Below are 14,861 nucleotides of genomic sequence, written 5' to 3' on the forward strand. Positions count from 1 at the left end.
TATAGGTCGTAGGGTACATTGCGTGTAGCAGGGTGCCGTGCGGGAATGTGCCGGTCTGTAGTTTTCGGAAGATCACCGCCTCTTCTCTTGTCAGCTGGGGATGCGGGGGTGGATAGATCCTTCTACCCAGTCTGTAGTGGCTCAGGATATCGGCGTATCTTTTCGGGACGCTATCTTGTTGGTCTACCGGTGCTCGTGAACCTGGTGGGATAGCCCGGAGAATGTGATCACGGGCAGCGGCATTAGCCGCTACATTATCCGCCAGGGACTCGTGTCCCGCGGCCCAGACAATGTACACCTCTGGAAAATTGTCTCGCTTTTCGAGGATGCTCAGGGCTTGTTTGGAAATGCGGCCCTTTTGGTAATTTCTACATGCTGTTTGTGAGTCGGTGATGATCGTGATTAGCTCTTCCTCTCGCTGGCCCGTAGTGGCCGCCAGGGCTATCACCGTTTCTTCCGCGCAGTCGATGTCTGGAGTGCTTACCGAGGCCGCTGCTACCTCTTGTCCTTGGCCGTTGATCACGCTGATAGCGTGGGCCGCTCTGTTCTTGTACTTTGCCGCGTCGGTGTATCGGACTTCTCCTTGTTTTGGTCCTTCGTAGGCCTTACGCAGAGCTTTCACTCTCGCTCGCCTCCTTTCTCTGTGGTATTCAGGGTGCATGTTTCTCGGGATGCTGGCCACCGTGATCTTCTCCCTCAGGGGTAGAGGAACCCGCTGTTTTCTGAACTCATATTCGACTGGGTAGCCCAGTCTTATTAGCGTGTCCCTACCCGTGCTGGTGATCTTGAGTCGCTCTATCTGGCTCGTCTTGTGGGCCTCTACTAGTTCCTCCCAAGTATTGTGGACGCCCAGGCTGAGTAGCTTCTCCGTCGACGTCGTAGGTGGAAGCCCCAGTGCCAGCTTGTAGGTCTTTCGTATTAGGGTGTTCAATTTGTCTCTCTCGCTGTTCTTGAGACCCAGGTACGGGGTGCCGTAAGTGACTCTGCTGATTACCAGGGCTTGTATTAATCTGATTGTGTCCTGCTCTTTCAGGCCGTGCTTTTTGTTTGTCACTCTTCGCACCAAGTGCGCGACTTGGGTAACTGTCGCTTGCAGTTTTTTAATGGCGGCGAGACCGGCACCGTCCTTCTGGAGAGTGAGGCCCAGAATACAGAGTGTGTCCACCTTGGGTATGTTGACTCCATTTAGTGTCAACGTTGGGTCAGGTGTCTCCTGCGGAGGCCGCCCTCTTGTCCTCTTTTTGAGGATCAGGAGCTCCGACTTTTCCGGCGCGCATGAAAGACCGCAGCGGTGCAGAAAATGCTCGTTCCTGTCGATGGCTTCCTGCAGGGCGTCTTGTTGTTCGCCCGCCGATCCCGTGCACGTCCACATGGTCAGGTCGTCTGCATACATTGCGTGACGGATACCCCTGATGTTCTCCAAGAGGTTCGGCAATCCCCTCATCGCTATATTGAACAGCAACGGGGAGATCACCGACCCCTGGGGGGTTCCTTTCTGCGGTATTTGGAGCTTCTCGGTCCTGAGATTCCCCAGGCCTATGGTCGCCGTTCTACCCGTCAGGAAGTCCCGGACGTAGTTGTATGTCCGCCGTCCGCAGTTGGTATGTTGTAGGCTGTTTAGCACTGCTTCGTGTGAGACGTTGTCGAAGGCTCCCTTCACGTCGAGTGCCAGGATGGCACTGTTGTGGAATGTGCTGAGGCTGTCGATGACTTCTTCTTTCAGCTGAAGTAGAATGTCCTGGGTGGAGAGGTTAGGCCGGAAACCGAACATAGTGTTCGGCAGGTGCCCACCTTCTTCCAGATAGGGCGAGAGACGATTGTGGCCCATGTGCTCGAAGAGTATCCAAAACATTCTTTATTAAAATTCAAACATCAGACTGCAGTAATCGTTATACACGTTACTCTGTCAATATGCAATAGATATGTAGGATACTTAAGGCAATACAAACACCATAAAGATGCACTAGAATACAGATGAAAATTTCCAACTGTAAAACACAACATTACGTGAAAATATTTTCGTTAAAGGTAAGACAAGCAAGGACGAAACCAAATAAACGTGGCACTATTGAAAACAACAAGAATACAGTTCTTTATAAGCACGCGAAATATCACAACGAAAACAAACAAGAGACGAACAACAAAGATTTCCAAATCTTGAATGACACTGCTCAGCGTTTCAATAGCAATGTGGAGGCTGGGAGGCAACACAACGAATTTATTGGAATTATTCAAGTATAGCGCAGACAGTCCTCTTTTAAAATGGCATCTTTTGCGCCTTCACTTTGGCGAAATCAGGTATTGTCTGTTGTAAGGATAGATCGCGGAGGCGGTCACTTTAAATGGACATGATAGCAAGCGAGTTCACCTTGTCGTCAAGGGGGCTCGAACGAAGGCGATTTTTTAACAGCGACAACTCGGAAAACGATCGTTCGGTCTTATAGTTTGCCACAGGTATGCTTAAGTACCTTCGCAAACAATAGAAAAGTTCGGAAACACATAAATAATGTTTCTTTCATGCAGCAACTTCATTATTTCCAGGGGACTGTGTCCTGGCACACAGAGTTCTGCAGAAAGTTCGCAAACTGAACGATTTCAGCGAAAAATGCTGGCTCCAAATCGTATTTGTAGGTTTTCACCGACTTCTCAGCCTGCTGTGCCAGAGAGGCCTCGCTCCCAACTTCTGTCAGCAATTTTAAGAATCCGAACTTTTCACAGAGTTCAGTGTAGGCAGCCTTTCGCACTTGCAAAGCAGAGCCTAGACTGTCAAGTACAACATTGTAGGTCTCTACGATAAACTTTTTTCTATCTTGTAGCGCACTATCACTTTTTCAATCCGGGTGCGCACTTAAAACGATGTGTTTGCCCTCATCCTGATAACATTGATCGGTACTTAGCGTGGGTGCTCTCTCTTCGAAGGTATCAAAGAGAGGTCGCAAAGAAATTAACAAGGCCTTCTAGAGAGCTCAGCAGGTCTGCAGCAGTTGAAATGTTTAGGCCTGGTTTCTGAAGTGCTACGCTCATTTTGCCAAAGTGCTCCAAGATTTCACCCCAGAGAATCGCCCTGAATGCAGTTTCTAGTTTAGTCATTTTCTTCAAAAGAGAGTGCGCTTCATTCCTAGTGTCACCGTTTTCTTCCTCGTTCTTCGGTATAGCTTCAAGGAAACACAGGACTGCACTGAATTTTTTTTTCCAATGGCCTTACATGATTCAGCGTGTCTTGACCACCGTCTCTGAGAGACTTTTCAAAACAAGCTGCTGGACAGTTCCGCCCATGCTGTCCAAAAATACCTCCATCGCTTCGGTGAGGCAGCAAAGAACACACACAGTCTCTGAATTACAGTGAAAATTTTGACTGCCTTAAGGCGACTGTCAACGTTACACGAGCCAACTAAGTTCAGTGAATGACCAGCGCACGGGACGTAGACTGCCAATTTGTTCAGGTGTTTGATTTGAGCTTGCAGTCTATGTATTTTCCTGACATATTACTCGCATTATCATAAGCTTGGTCCCTACAATCATCCATTGAGATGCCATTGGTCATCAAGAGGGACATCACGGTATTGAAAAGATACAAGCCGGTATGCGATTCAATTGGAACAAATCCAAGAAAGCGTTTGTAAACTTTCCCATTTTAATAGTATGGTAAAACAACTGACAGCTGATCAACATGAGCAAGGTGTGGAGTCGAATCAACGATTAAAGAGAAGTATTTTGCCAGTTTCACTTCGTCAACGAGATGTTCCTTGACAGCCTTTGACATATTCTTGATAAATTTATCACAAATGGTTTTTGACGGATACGATGGGTGACCTTTTCCTTTGTTCCCGTAGCGTTTGATGTGCTCCTCAAGGAAAGGATAAAACTTGGCAATGGTCTCAAGCACTCCCATATAATTGCCATTTCTCAGTGATCCAAAAATCTCCTCACTGCCCCTACACGCTTGGTTGCACTCAGCTAGAAGATTAACTACAACGACTAGGTGCTTCAACACCTCTGTCCAGTAAGCGGTCTCAATGACGAAAAGCTTAACCAGCCCCTTGTCAATTGTGCTGCTCGAGATAGAGCGGGTGAGCCATGCTGCCACGTAGTTCCAGCGCTCGACGCTATTTTCATGTGCGCAAACCATTTCTTCTGCTCTTTTCCAATCAGAAAAGCCGTGCTTCGTGAAAGCACTGGGGTTGCTTGAAATCTAAAATAATTTTGACATGAAACAGTAAACGGAAGCTTTCGAATCCGAGTACATTAACCAGTGCCGCTCGTACGTCTCCCCATTTAAAGCCTTTCGCACGAAAAGATGAGGTGACATAGCGTTTCTGAGTTTTGTATTGCCTTTCGGAAGACGGAAAATTTTCTGCCCGAGTCTGAAAATACGATAACCTTTTCTCAAGGCATACACTCCGAAAGCTGTCAGTAATAATGTCCGGCCAGTTAGCAGGGTCACTTCGGAGAATATCGCAACGTACCTCTTGCTGCGCGGTGTCTGTCCTTCTGTTGCCGCAACGAGAAGCCGTCTCATTCATCCTCTCAAGGGGCACTTTGTGGGTAGGAATATGATTATTAGCTGCCAGACTAACAGGAAACAAGTGAGTCGGTTCTAGGAGTGTCGTTTCCTGGCGCTCGTCGATAGAAGGAGGCTCATCGGGAAGGTTTGGTACCTGTCCATCAGCAGTAGTAGAAATCGGGCGTGGCGGACCGGAGAGCTGTGGCAGGCGCCGGCCAAGTAGCATAGACGTTGCTGACTCAGGAACAGGACAGGGCTCGGTTAGCGTAGGTTGCTCAGAAATATGGACGAGCGAGGTTGGCACCGTTTTCACAGGCTCCAGATAACCAAGATGAGTCAAACCTTTCTTCTTGCCAGGAAACCTTGGTGATGGAGTTGGCAAGTCATCCACAGGAGCACAGTCGGTACTATTGGGAGTTTCACACGGACTCCGGGTAGAGCGATCATACTGCTCCACGGAAGCTGCATTCAGTAGGTAGTTTGTCATATTTGGTAGTTTATTTTCATGCTCTTCTCGGTCTAACTTCGCCTTTCGTTTAGACTCACCACTTTGATGCTTCCGACCAAGCATTTTCGCATGAATGGATGCTAATTGTTCACCGGACACGTTGTCAGCCGACGCGACCGCAGCTGTCCAACGGTGGCCGTCCCGGTGACAGGCGCACGCTGCCTGGATGATCCGTGGTTAGCCTAGAGTGGTGCGTCCCCCGGAAGCTCCTCAGCGGGCGGACTTATGCAAGCTTAATCGGCGGCTCGGGGCTGAATCGCAGCACGCGATCAACTTCCTTCGATAGACGCGCGCTGCTTTTGTCTGTTACTAGCGCCAAAACAGGCGTTCACATACGCATACGAGTTTCTTGTACAAATTCCCTCCTTCTCCGTACCAACTCACTCCTTCTCCCGCTGCGGTCTCGCCTTCCTATTGGCTAGGAGCAATTGTCAGTTCTGGGCGGTTCTCGATTTTTATTTCGCCCCGTCGACGCCGAGTGCGAGAATGAAGGGGAGAGGGCGACTCCCAGCGCGGGCGAAGTTAGGCGCCCTCCGTCGCCTCTGAGTCATCTTTTTCTACTTTCTGGAAAGTTCGACGGCCAGCCTGACCTACTTTTTCCGTTGAGCGCGCGGGAGGGTGCGCAGCCACTAGGCAGGAATGGGTCCTGGAGACAGGCATTTGTGTCCAGCTCTCCAACTTCTCCCTTCACTCTTCCACAACCCTAGCCCAAACAGTGAACATTCCGTGTCCCACAGCGCGCGAACAAGAGCACGTGTGACGTCTTATTTCCTTTCCTGCCTAGACCCTGCCATCAGACTCATCATCATCTGCTCTCGGACTCATGCTCCCCCGCCCAAATTACCATCATGGTAAAGAAAAGAATGGGAGGCAGTGTTAGGTACTGCAGCACATCATTTCTATGGGAAGGACATCGGCGGAACTATTTAAAAGGTTGAGGGTGGCGTGGTGGTGACGAGGGGCAAGGGAAATTTAGGTCCTCATCCCACATTACATCTTTTAGGTGTTTCCGCCTTGCCCCTCCTCTCCAGAAAGCACTGGACAGACGGACTGACAAGAAACCACGAGAACTCTTCCAAGCAGACGCACCTCGCTTCGTAAGAAGGGCCCCACCGGGGTGGCGGAGGATTCCTGTTTTTGCAGCTCGACAAGCTCTCCCCAAATGATCAGGCTAAACGCATGCTGTTACATTAGGCGGGGGGCCCCATCTGCTCGTTCTGGTTTTCTTGCTTCATACATGTCGCTCGAAGTTCCGTTGCCCCTGGTCCTATATACTAACCAAGTTACAATAAATGGGCCCCCTTCTCCTACTGTCCGAAGTGAGGCCCTGGGCTCCAGCCCCCTTAGCCCCCTTAATTCAGCGCTGATCAGCGCTGTCAGAAATGTATACATCGCAGCTGTCAGCTGAGAAAGCGATTTGATTGCAGGCAGTAACCAGGCTGCGACCAGGTTTCGGTAAGGGAAACGATATTACAATCACTGTCGTCAAGATAGGAGGCTACATGATCACGCTTCGGCACTACAATTCGAATATTTCTGAGTGATAAAATGAAGGATAGGCCAAATGAATACGATTGTGACGTCGCGGTATTTAGTCATTACCTTGTTGCACCTGATGCCTGATGTGTCATCATGTGTATGTGTTATCACCAATGCGCAGTCGGTCCACTGCCAGTTAAGGGCTTTATTGTGTGTCTTTGCGCAGTCTAATAATTTTTTCCTACTTGCCGTGTAGCCAAAGAAAAGTCCTCCCGAATGCGAAAGCTCTGGTCTCTTTGTTTTCGCTCAGAGCCCGAATTTTTTTCTTTGCCCTTAAAAAAGTCAGCCTAGCAATGATGGACCTTCATTTTGTACCTTGTAACTGGGCACTGTCCGCAGCTATGCCGAGTCCCAATCCTCCTGAGCGTCATCTTCTATGCCAAAGAACAGTTGATTTCAGCGACACAGTTGATTTGCGGTGTCATTACATTTGTATGCAAACTTTTCTATCCGCACTGAAAAGTCGCACAATGAGTCGGATCTGCAACTCGAATCAACTAAGGAAATTAAGGCAGGTTTTGTCTCCTGCGGAGATGTTCACTTAGGCCATTTTTTTCTCTTCTCACGTACAGAAAAAGCAATCCTTACGTGAAATTCTTACGAGGCCTTAAATAACCAACTTAAATTTTGCTGCACCGAATTTTCACTTACCATCTGTTAAAAAAAACTGGCTAATCTTAAAACAGGACCAAAGCGAGGTAACGCACCTGTTTATTCCAAGAAGAACAAAGCATACCGGCAGCCTATAACTATGGTTTATTTAAACCTTCCGCTTCTTTCATAAGAAAAAACAATAATTTAGCATTTACAAAGTAAAATAAGGAGTTTAAAAGTGGGAACAATACCTTTGGGCTGGAAAAAATCTATTTGACAGCCATACTTAATGCCAAGTTCCGACTCTTTGATGACAACTTGCCTGATATGTTAACTAGCTACACTGGCAAGTTTAACAGGTAAATAAGCTTCAAGTTGTACTTACTACTACCCCTACTTTGGACCATAGAAAAGTTGTTTCAGACACATAATGCGGTGACATTCCTCATATTACAGTGGCATGTTTCCACTATGCAATTCCATACTTCTCACCCGCCGTGGTTGCTCAGTGGCTATGGTGTTAGGCTGCTGAGCACGAGGTCGCGGGATCGAATCCCGGCCATGGCGGCCGCAATTCGATGGGGGCGAAATGCGAAAACACCCGTGTACTTAGATTTAGGTGCACGTTAAAGAACCCCTGGTGGTCGAAATTTCCGGAGTCCCCCACTACGGCGTGCCTCATAATCAGAAAGTGCTTTTGGCACGTAAAACCCCACAATTTTTTCCATACTTCTTTCTCCTTTCTTTTAACGCTGTATCATATCCTCCATTCCTGTATACTGTTATTTTATGGTACCTTATTTCTTGGCCGAAGAAAGGTTATCAGGATCTAGAGTTGACAACGTCAAGACACTAACGTTAATGAACCTAGAATCGTCTCTTGGGCTTTATTGCTTTTGTTCTTTTTGTACTATTTTTTAACAAATACCATTCCATATGGCTAAAAGTGGAAAAGGTCGTTCCTTTCTCCAAACATGGTAACAAAAACTCACCCCTGAACTACCGAGTGATTTCCTTCACGAGCGTACATTAAAGATTCCTGGAACACCTCAATTACTCATGAATTTTCTTTAAGCGCCCAATTCTTACACCATTCCCCGAATGGTGAAACAAAACAAATTGCCTTCTTCGTATGCGTTTTGTGACAACCTTGATGGTAATGTACAGATCGATTCCACATTCCTTCAGTTCGTTAAAATTTTAACAATGTAAGCCACAAACACCTGCTGCTAAAATAAATTTTCCAAACTTGCACCCGACAAAACTTCATTTGGAGCAAGGAACTGCTAAGTAACCATTCGCAAATTACTATTAAAAAAGAACAACTTGTCTAGCCCATTTCAATTGCTATAAGGTGTTCTGCAAGGCTGTGTCCTCTGCTGTCCCTAATACACATAAATTACCTACCCCTACACATATCTGGGATTATACTTATGTTTGATTAGGTCTGTAATAACTATCAAGCATTACCAAACCATCTCAAGAATGTAAACTGGAGCAAGGTCCTTAACATGCTACAAAACGGCGATGACTGGGTAAAGACCCTAAACGATAATATATGGAAACTAAATATTGAAACTAGCATTATTTGCCTACTTCAGCTGAATTGCGGCTATCTATCTATCTATCTATCTATCTATCTATCTATCTATCTATCTATCTATCTATCTATCTATCTATCTATCTATCTATCTATCTATCTATCTATCTATCTATCTATCTATCTATCTATCTATCTCTTTTACGCCGACATAGTGTCCGAAGTTGTCTATCTGATTGTTCATCTAGGCATGGGCTCACAATTTTGAGGCCATCCTGTTATTTCCATCCTCGTAATTCTAGCTTCAGGATCTTGTCCCGCCATCATCACGCCTTCTGCTCCGACCAAGTGTCCCAAGTTGTTTAACAGCCTGGAGCTCTAGCTGTGTGCTTGTGTTCGTGATGGCGGCGTGATGGTTGCTTCGCCGTCATTGCAGATTTATTATACGACTATCGTCATGTCGTCGTTGTAACTCCATCTCGTCACGCCATCATCGCCGCATAGTCATGACGCCTTTGTGGGCGTTCCTTCGTCGCGTGTCTAGCTTCGAGATGTTATTCTCGTCACGCAGTCGCCGTTGCGCCTTCTACTTCGACACAGTGGTCCAAGTTATCTTATTTCTTGGCTTGCTGTTAGGCAGCAGCCCGTTCTGGATCTTTAGTACAGGGTTGTGATGGTGTGGTGGTTATTGCACCATTTTCTGATTCAAGCCGTGCTTGGCAGATTTGTGCGTTTATAAAAATTCATTCTTGTGCTATTCACACACGTTTAACATACTGAACACAAACGGATAATGCACTTTTCGTTAGAAAGTAGAGCCTTCAGTTCCGTTGGCAGTGGTTGCCACGATGATCATCTTTTGTACGTGCATTCGCCTACACGTTTGCTCTCTCCCCATGGCCGCCCCAACCCCCACTTGCAGAGCCCTATCTATAACGCATTCTTAATTTCGGTAAACGAAGCAACATCAAAGTACTAGTGTAGATATTCTGCTGGCACGGATGAAAATGCCTATAAGTGCATAGAGAACTATGACATGTTGTAAGACAACGTAAACAAACTAAGCTTTTAACACAGGTCTGACCGTGCGATATGATTAATGCAGTTTTCCTAAGAAGCGTGGATGAAGATCTGCGTTGAGTGCTAAACAAACGGTTCGACAAGGATCACTCGTAGCCGTTCGCGAACGAAAACTGAACGCCCTTTCAAGAGAGTTCCGCGGAGCTAACTGTAGGATGAAAAGTACTAATTGTTGGCTTTTGCCAATTAAGAAGTCTGTTAATTTGTGCACTACAGTTTGGACTTTGACATCATCGTAAACTTGACAGGTGACAGAAACAGATTTGCAGTATTCGCGCAAAGGATCGATAGCAAAGCGTAATTTCTGCATTGCGTACTTTGCGATTATCACATGTTGTTATAGTGTCGCGCCGAAGGACACAAAAGAGAATCATCATCATCAGCGTGGCTACACCCACTGAGGGACAAAGGCCTCTCCCATACTTCTCCAACTACCCGGTCACGTGCTAATTCTGGCCATGTTCTCCCTGCGGTCTTCTTGATCTCATCCGCCCACCTAACTTCCGGCCGTCCCCTGCCACGCTTCCATTTTTTTGGAATCCAATCTGTAACCCTTAATGACCACCGGTTCTCTTCCCTCCTCATTACATGCCTTGCCCATGTTCATTTCTTTTCTTAATTTCAACTAAGATGTCATTAACTCGCGTTTGTTCTCTCACCCAATCTGCTCTCTTCTTATCCCCCTTTAACGTTACACCCATGACTCTTCTTTCTATAGCGCGTTGCATCGCCTTCAATTTAAGTAGAACCCTTATTTAAGCCTCCAGCATTCTACCCCGTACGTGAGTACTGGTAAGACACAGCTGTTATACAATTTTCTCTTGAGCGATAGTGGCAACCTGTTGTTCATGATCTGAGAATGCCTGCCAAATGCACCTCAGCCCATTATTATTCTTCTAATTATTTCAGTCTCGTAATCCGGATCCGCGGTCACTACTTGCACTAAGTAGATGTATTCCTTTGCAACTTCTAGTGCCTCGCTACCTATCGTAAATTGCTGTTCTTTTCCGAGACTGTTAGACATTGCTTTAGTTTTCTGCATATTAATTTTTAGAGCCGCCCTTTTGCTTTGTCTATCCAGGTCAGTGAGCATGCATCGCAATTGATCCCCTGTGTTACTAAGCAAGCCCTTTCTGTGAAAGCGCGCTTCAACGCTAGGGAAGCAAATGTGGCAGCTCTTGCGGAAATGATGATGACCCGCCGATGACAGCGGGCAGCGCCACAGCAGGAACACTGCAACGCAACAGACAGAATAAGCATTAACGCGAAGAAAGCGTGTCTTGTACTGTTCAGTGTGCTGTTGCCCTAGGTGTCCTTGCACGAAAGGCAGAAAAATAAACAAGAAATGTCAAAATGGTCTTTCACAAAAACAGTGCCGAGTCCGTCTAACATATCTGTAGGAAAAGTTGTATATAGACGTAAGACGTACCTTTAGCCCCGGCCATTATTATTTGGGGTCGGATATATCTAGAACGGTGAAATCAGTGTAATGGGGTCAGACATTTTTTTTTCTAGTTTTTCAATACTTGTAGCATCGCTACATAGTTAGGTCCGTTATTATTTCTAAGTTTTGGTAATGATTTAGTCAACCTGTTACTAAAGACGCATTCATTGCAGTGCTTGCAGATCACTGCATTGCTTTAAGAAAGATGTGCGGCGAATGATAATCCTTTGTTTCAAGAAGCCCTGTTAATAATTGCTGCATGGCGTCAGCATTGGGGCAAGGAACTTAATCAGAGAGAGTCCAGTTCTTTTATATATAACATTAAATATTCCTTGCGATTTTTCTCATTGCTTTCATAATTTGTCTAGAAAAAAACTGAATACAAATGTATAGCAGTCACACTAACAAAACGCTTTTATGGTAGAGACATATTTGAAAAAGCTGCACGTCATCATTAACCAAAGTGTGGTTACATAAGAAGAAACCTATATCTGCAACATCAGAAACAACTTTACCCTTTAATGTCTATTTAAGGTTTAAACTTGAATATGCTTCGATTACTTGAGATCCATATACAAAACAAAAGCTGTTGGCTATTTAATGAGAGTACGAAGAAAAGCCAGTAAGTTTAGCTGCGGGAAATAGAGAAGACACTGTTCGCCCAACAGCTTATAAATTTTTATGCCATTCGAACGTTAGAAAAGGCGCAGGAAAATCAGTCGCCCATTGTTTGCATGGTAAAATCTTTCTGGCAAATTGTCAATAATCTTACCAGACTGTGTAAGACTCCAAGAAAGATGAAACAGAAACATATACATTCATTGTCCACAATTATCGCTCATGTTTTAGGACATTAATGTAGCTATTATCCTAGAACGCTGTATGAGGGAAACTATCTGCCAGTAAATACTTTTGAGACCGACGATACTGCTGACAAGCTCGACAGCAGTATTTTGAGGTTCTACATAGTACGCTCCGGCGGTGGGGGATTGTACTTGTGTATGTCGTGTACTTGTTTCTATTAGATAATTTTTGTAATGTTTCTATTATTTGTATTTAGGGTTGTTTATTCTATTTCTTCTGTACAGTTGTATTTTGTGTAATTTTGCTTCATGGTTTATTCATTGCTATCTACTGTGACGTGTACAGTGTTAGTACTTTCCTTGCACGTACTTGTTGGATCAGTTTAGCACTGCCATGCTTGTAAATAAACAAAAATTTAAAAAAAATGTCGTGGTGACACACAACCATTCAAATACAGATACTTCGGTGCAAAATCTCTATTCTTTGATGCATAACTGGCTGTCCTGCAATATTTCATTTAGTTGCTGTGTGCCAACAATAATTAGATATCTGAGTTGGTAGTTTCTACCGCCTCTTGAATTTCGCCATGTCGATAGCCTTGTTAAAGACATTAAAATAATTACCCCTGAACCTTTCTGCTAAGTTGCTACTTCCCTTGGACAAATAAACAGTGCGCATAACATACTGATGCCGTGGGAGCAGCGAACAAAGATAAATATTGTCGTACTCACGTTTGTATCTCAAATGCAAATAGCAATGATGCGTGCAATTAGGGAGAAAACTACAGTAGAAAGCAATATGGAAGTATCATGAGCCCAGCTGCATCTTACAAGGCAGCAACTGTTTTTAAATGAATACGAAGCTTTGATGCATTGTTTCGCTGAACATTTTAAAAGCCGATTTCTGTGTTAAGTGGTCTGAAGGCCTGCCCTTGTAGTTCGCTCAGTTTAATTCTATCCTCTAAAGTTTATTCTCAAGTTTTTTTTATCTCCCAATTATAGCCCATTGTGCATTGTATAACTACAGAAGGCTACACAAAAGTGGAAACTGCAAATAAAGCCTTCTACAACTACATGAACACATTATGCTAAACGAGGGCATGCAGATCAATATTTGGCCCAAAATGAAAAAAAAGAACAAGAAACGAAAAGAAACAAACGTACAGGGATGTAGATTCCAACATATCCTCTTTTAACGTTTTTTTTCTTTGAACTTGTACAACGACATTGGTGATTTCAGTGGTGAACAAAGGTTATTCCAAGTGGAGATGGCAAGGAAAGGAGTCGTTGGCTTGTCATCACCAATCTGTGGTTTGGTGATAATAAGGTGTTTGACAAAGCAAATCGCGCCATGTTATTGTTACTAATTATATATTCAGGAACGAAATTACCGGATACCTATCTAGTAATTCCTCTAAAAAAGAAAAACCAGCATGTGAAATTTACATAGTCTTTCAACGGGTGGTATTTGCAGCGACTGGAGCAAAGGTGCAGATGGTTGGTTAAGAAGAGAAAGTGATGACTCTAAGGGCTTGCTTTTGCATAGAAATAAGCGCAGCTTGTTGGAAGCGCTCTGGTGATGTGTAGCGCATGGCGTATTCTGTCTCCACAGCGATCCATTTGTTAACAGACGTGGATAGAGGGAAAAGGCCAAGTAAGTCCAAGCCAACGCGAAGGAACGGCTCCGGAGGAATATCGAGTGGTTGAATTCACCCGACAGGAAGCACCCATGGTGTTTTTCGGCACTGGCATTTTTCACACGCCGAAACGTATTTCAGGACGGAGCGGGCAATGCCTCGTCAAAAGAAACGTTGGTGAAGCCGGCCATACGTGAGGGAGACGCCAAGGTGACCTGCCGTTGGTAAATTGTGAATTTCTTGGAGATCGGCTGACCAGAGATGCTTAGGAACGACAAGGAGTAGGGCAGGACCCTCAGGGCGTACATTGTGGTGATATAATACACCATCCCGGAGAGCAAACATATGAAGGTACGAATCAGAAGGCGAAGATTCCAAGCCATCAACGATGGCGCGCAAAGAGGCATCACGGCGTTACTCTTGGGCAACGTGTAACAGCGGAAAAACGGAGACAGTGTAAGCGTCGGTACCGCGATCAGGGTGGGTGGGTGGTGCGCCCAACGGATAGCGTGATAAACAGTCTGCGTCTTAATGTAATCCGCCTGACTTATACAGAACTGCATAGGAACATTCTTGCAGACACCGAGCCCAGCGACCAGGCCGGCCGGTAGGATCCTTGAATGAGGAAAGCCAGCAGAGCGCATGGTGGTCCGGGATTACAGAGAAGTGCGCGCCATACAAGTACGGGCGGAATTTGGAAACCGGCCAGACGAGAGCCAGGCATTCAAGACCTGTAATCGTAACATCGTAATTGTAATCGAAAATATGTAACATAATTTACCCACACCTTGTTTCATTTCTCGAGTCAAACTTATTTTTCACCCCCTACCAACACAGATCTATAAAACACTTTTCCTGCGAAACACAGCTTTTGTCATCCACTAATGATTTATTCCAGACGATGGATGCTAACGGTATCATTGACTGCATTTGTTTAGACTTCGCCAAAGCCTTCTATGCTGTTTCACACGCATTACTTTTAACTAAATTAAGTAACCTCAACATTGATCCTAACGTGGTTGCTTGGATCAAGTGTTTTTTGTCTAACCGTTGCCAGTTTGTTTATGCTAACGAATGCTTATGTTCCACTGGTCGAGTAACCTCTGGTGTACCGCAAGGGTCGGTTCTAGGACCATTATTATTTGTATTTATATTAATGACCTCTCAGACCAAATTAAATCATCAATTATGTTATTCGCCGATGACTGTGTT

At 45.2% G+C, this 14,861-nt stretch overlaps 1 protein-coding gene across 3 annotated transcripts in view; it reads right to left on the bottom strand.

Moving 5' to 3' along the window:
- The window catches only part of LOC129385933 (uncharacterized), a 164,286-nt gene extending 151,467 nt beyond the window's left edge, over positions 1 to 12,819 (bottom strand). For 2 of the 3 annotated variants that reach the window (XR_011895380.1, XM_055073109.1), the window contains exons 1-2: positions 12,745 to 12,816; positions 11,195 to 11,232 (exon numbers count right to left, since the gene is read on the bottom strand). Coding sequence is in view for 1 of the 3 variants with exons in the window: in XM_055073109.1 (XP_054929084.1) it covers positions 11,195 to 11,210 (16 nt within the window). In the remaining 2 variants the exon portion in view is untranslated. Of the gene's footprint in view, positions 1 to 11,194; positions 11,233 to 12,744 lie in introns of all 3 variants that reach the window. The other variant, XR_008613403.2, reaches the window with a different exon arrangement.
- Positions 12,820 to 14,861: the final 2,042 nt, after the last annotated feature.

This window comes from Dermacentor andersoni, chromosome 7 (genome assembly GCF_023375885.2).
Source record: "Dermacentor andersoni chromosome 7, qqDerAnde1_hic_scaffold, whole genome shotgun sequence".
In the NCBI taxonomy this organism is placed as follows: domain Eukaryota; kingdom Metazoa; phylum Arthropoda; class Arachnida; order Ixodida; family Ixodidae; genus Dermacentor; species Dermacentor andersoni.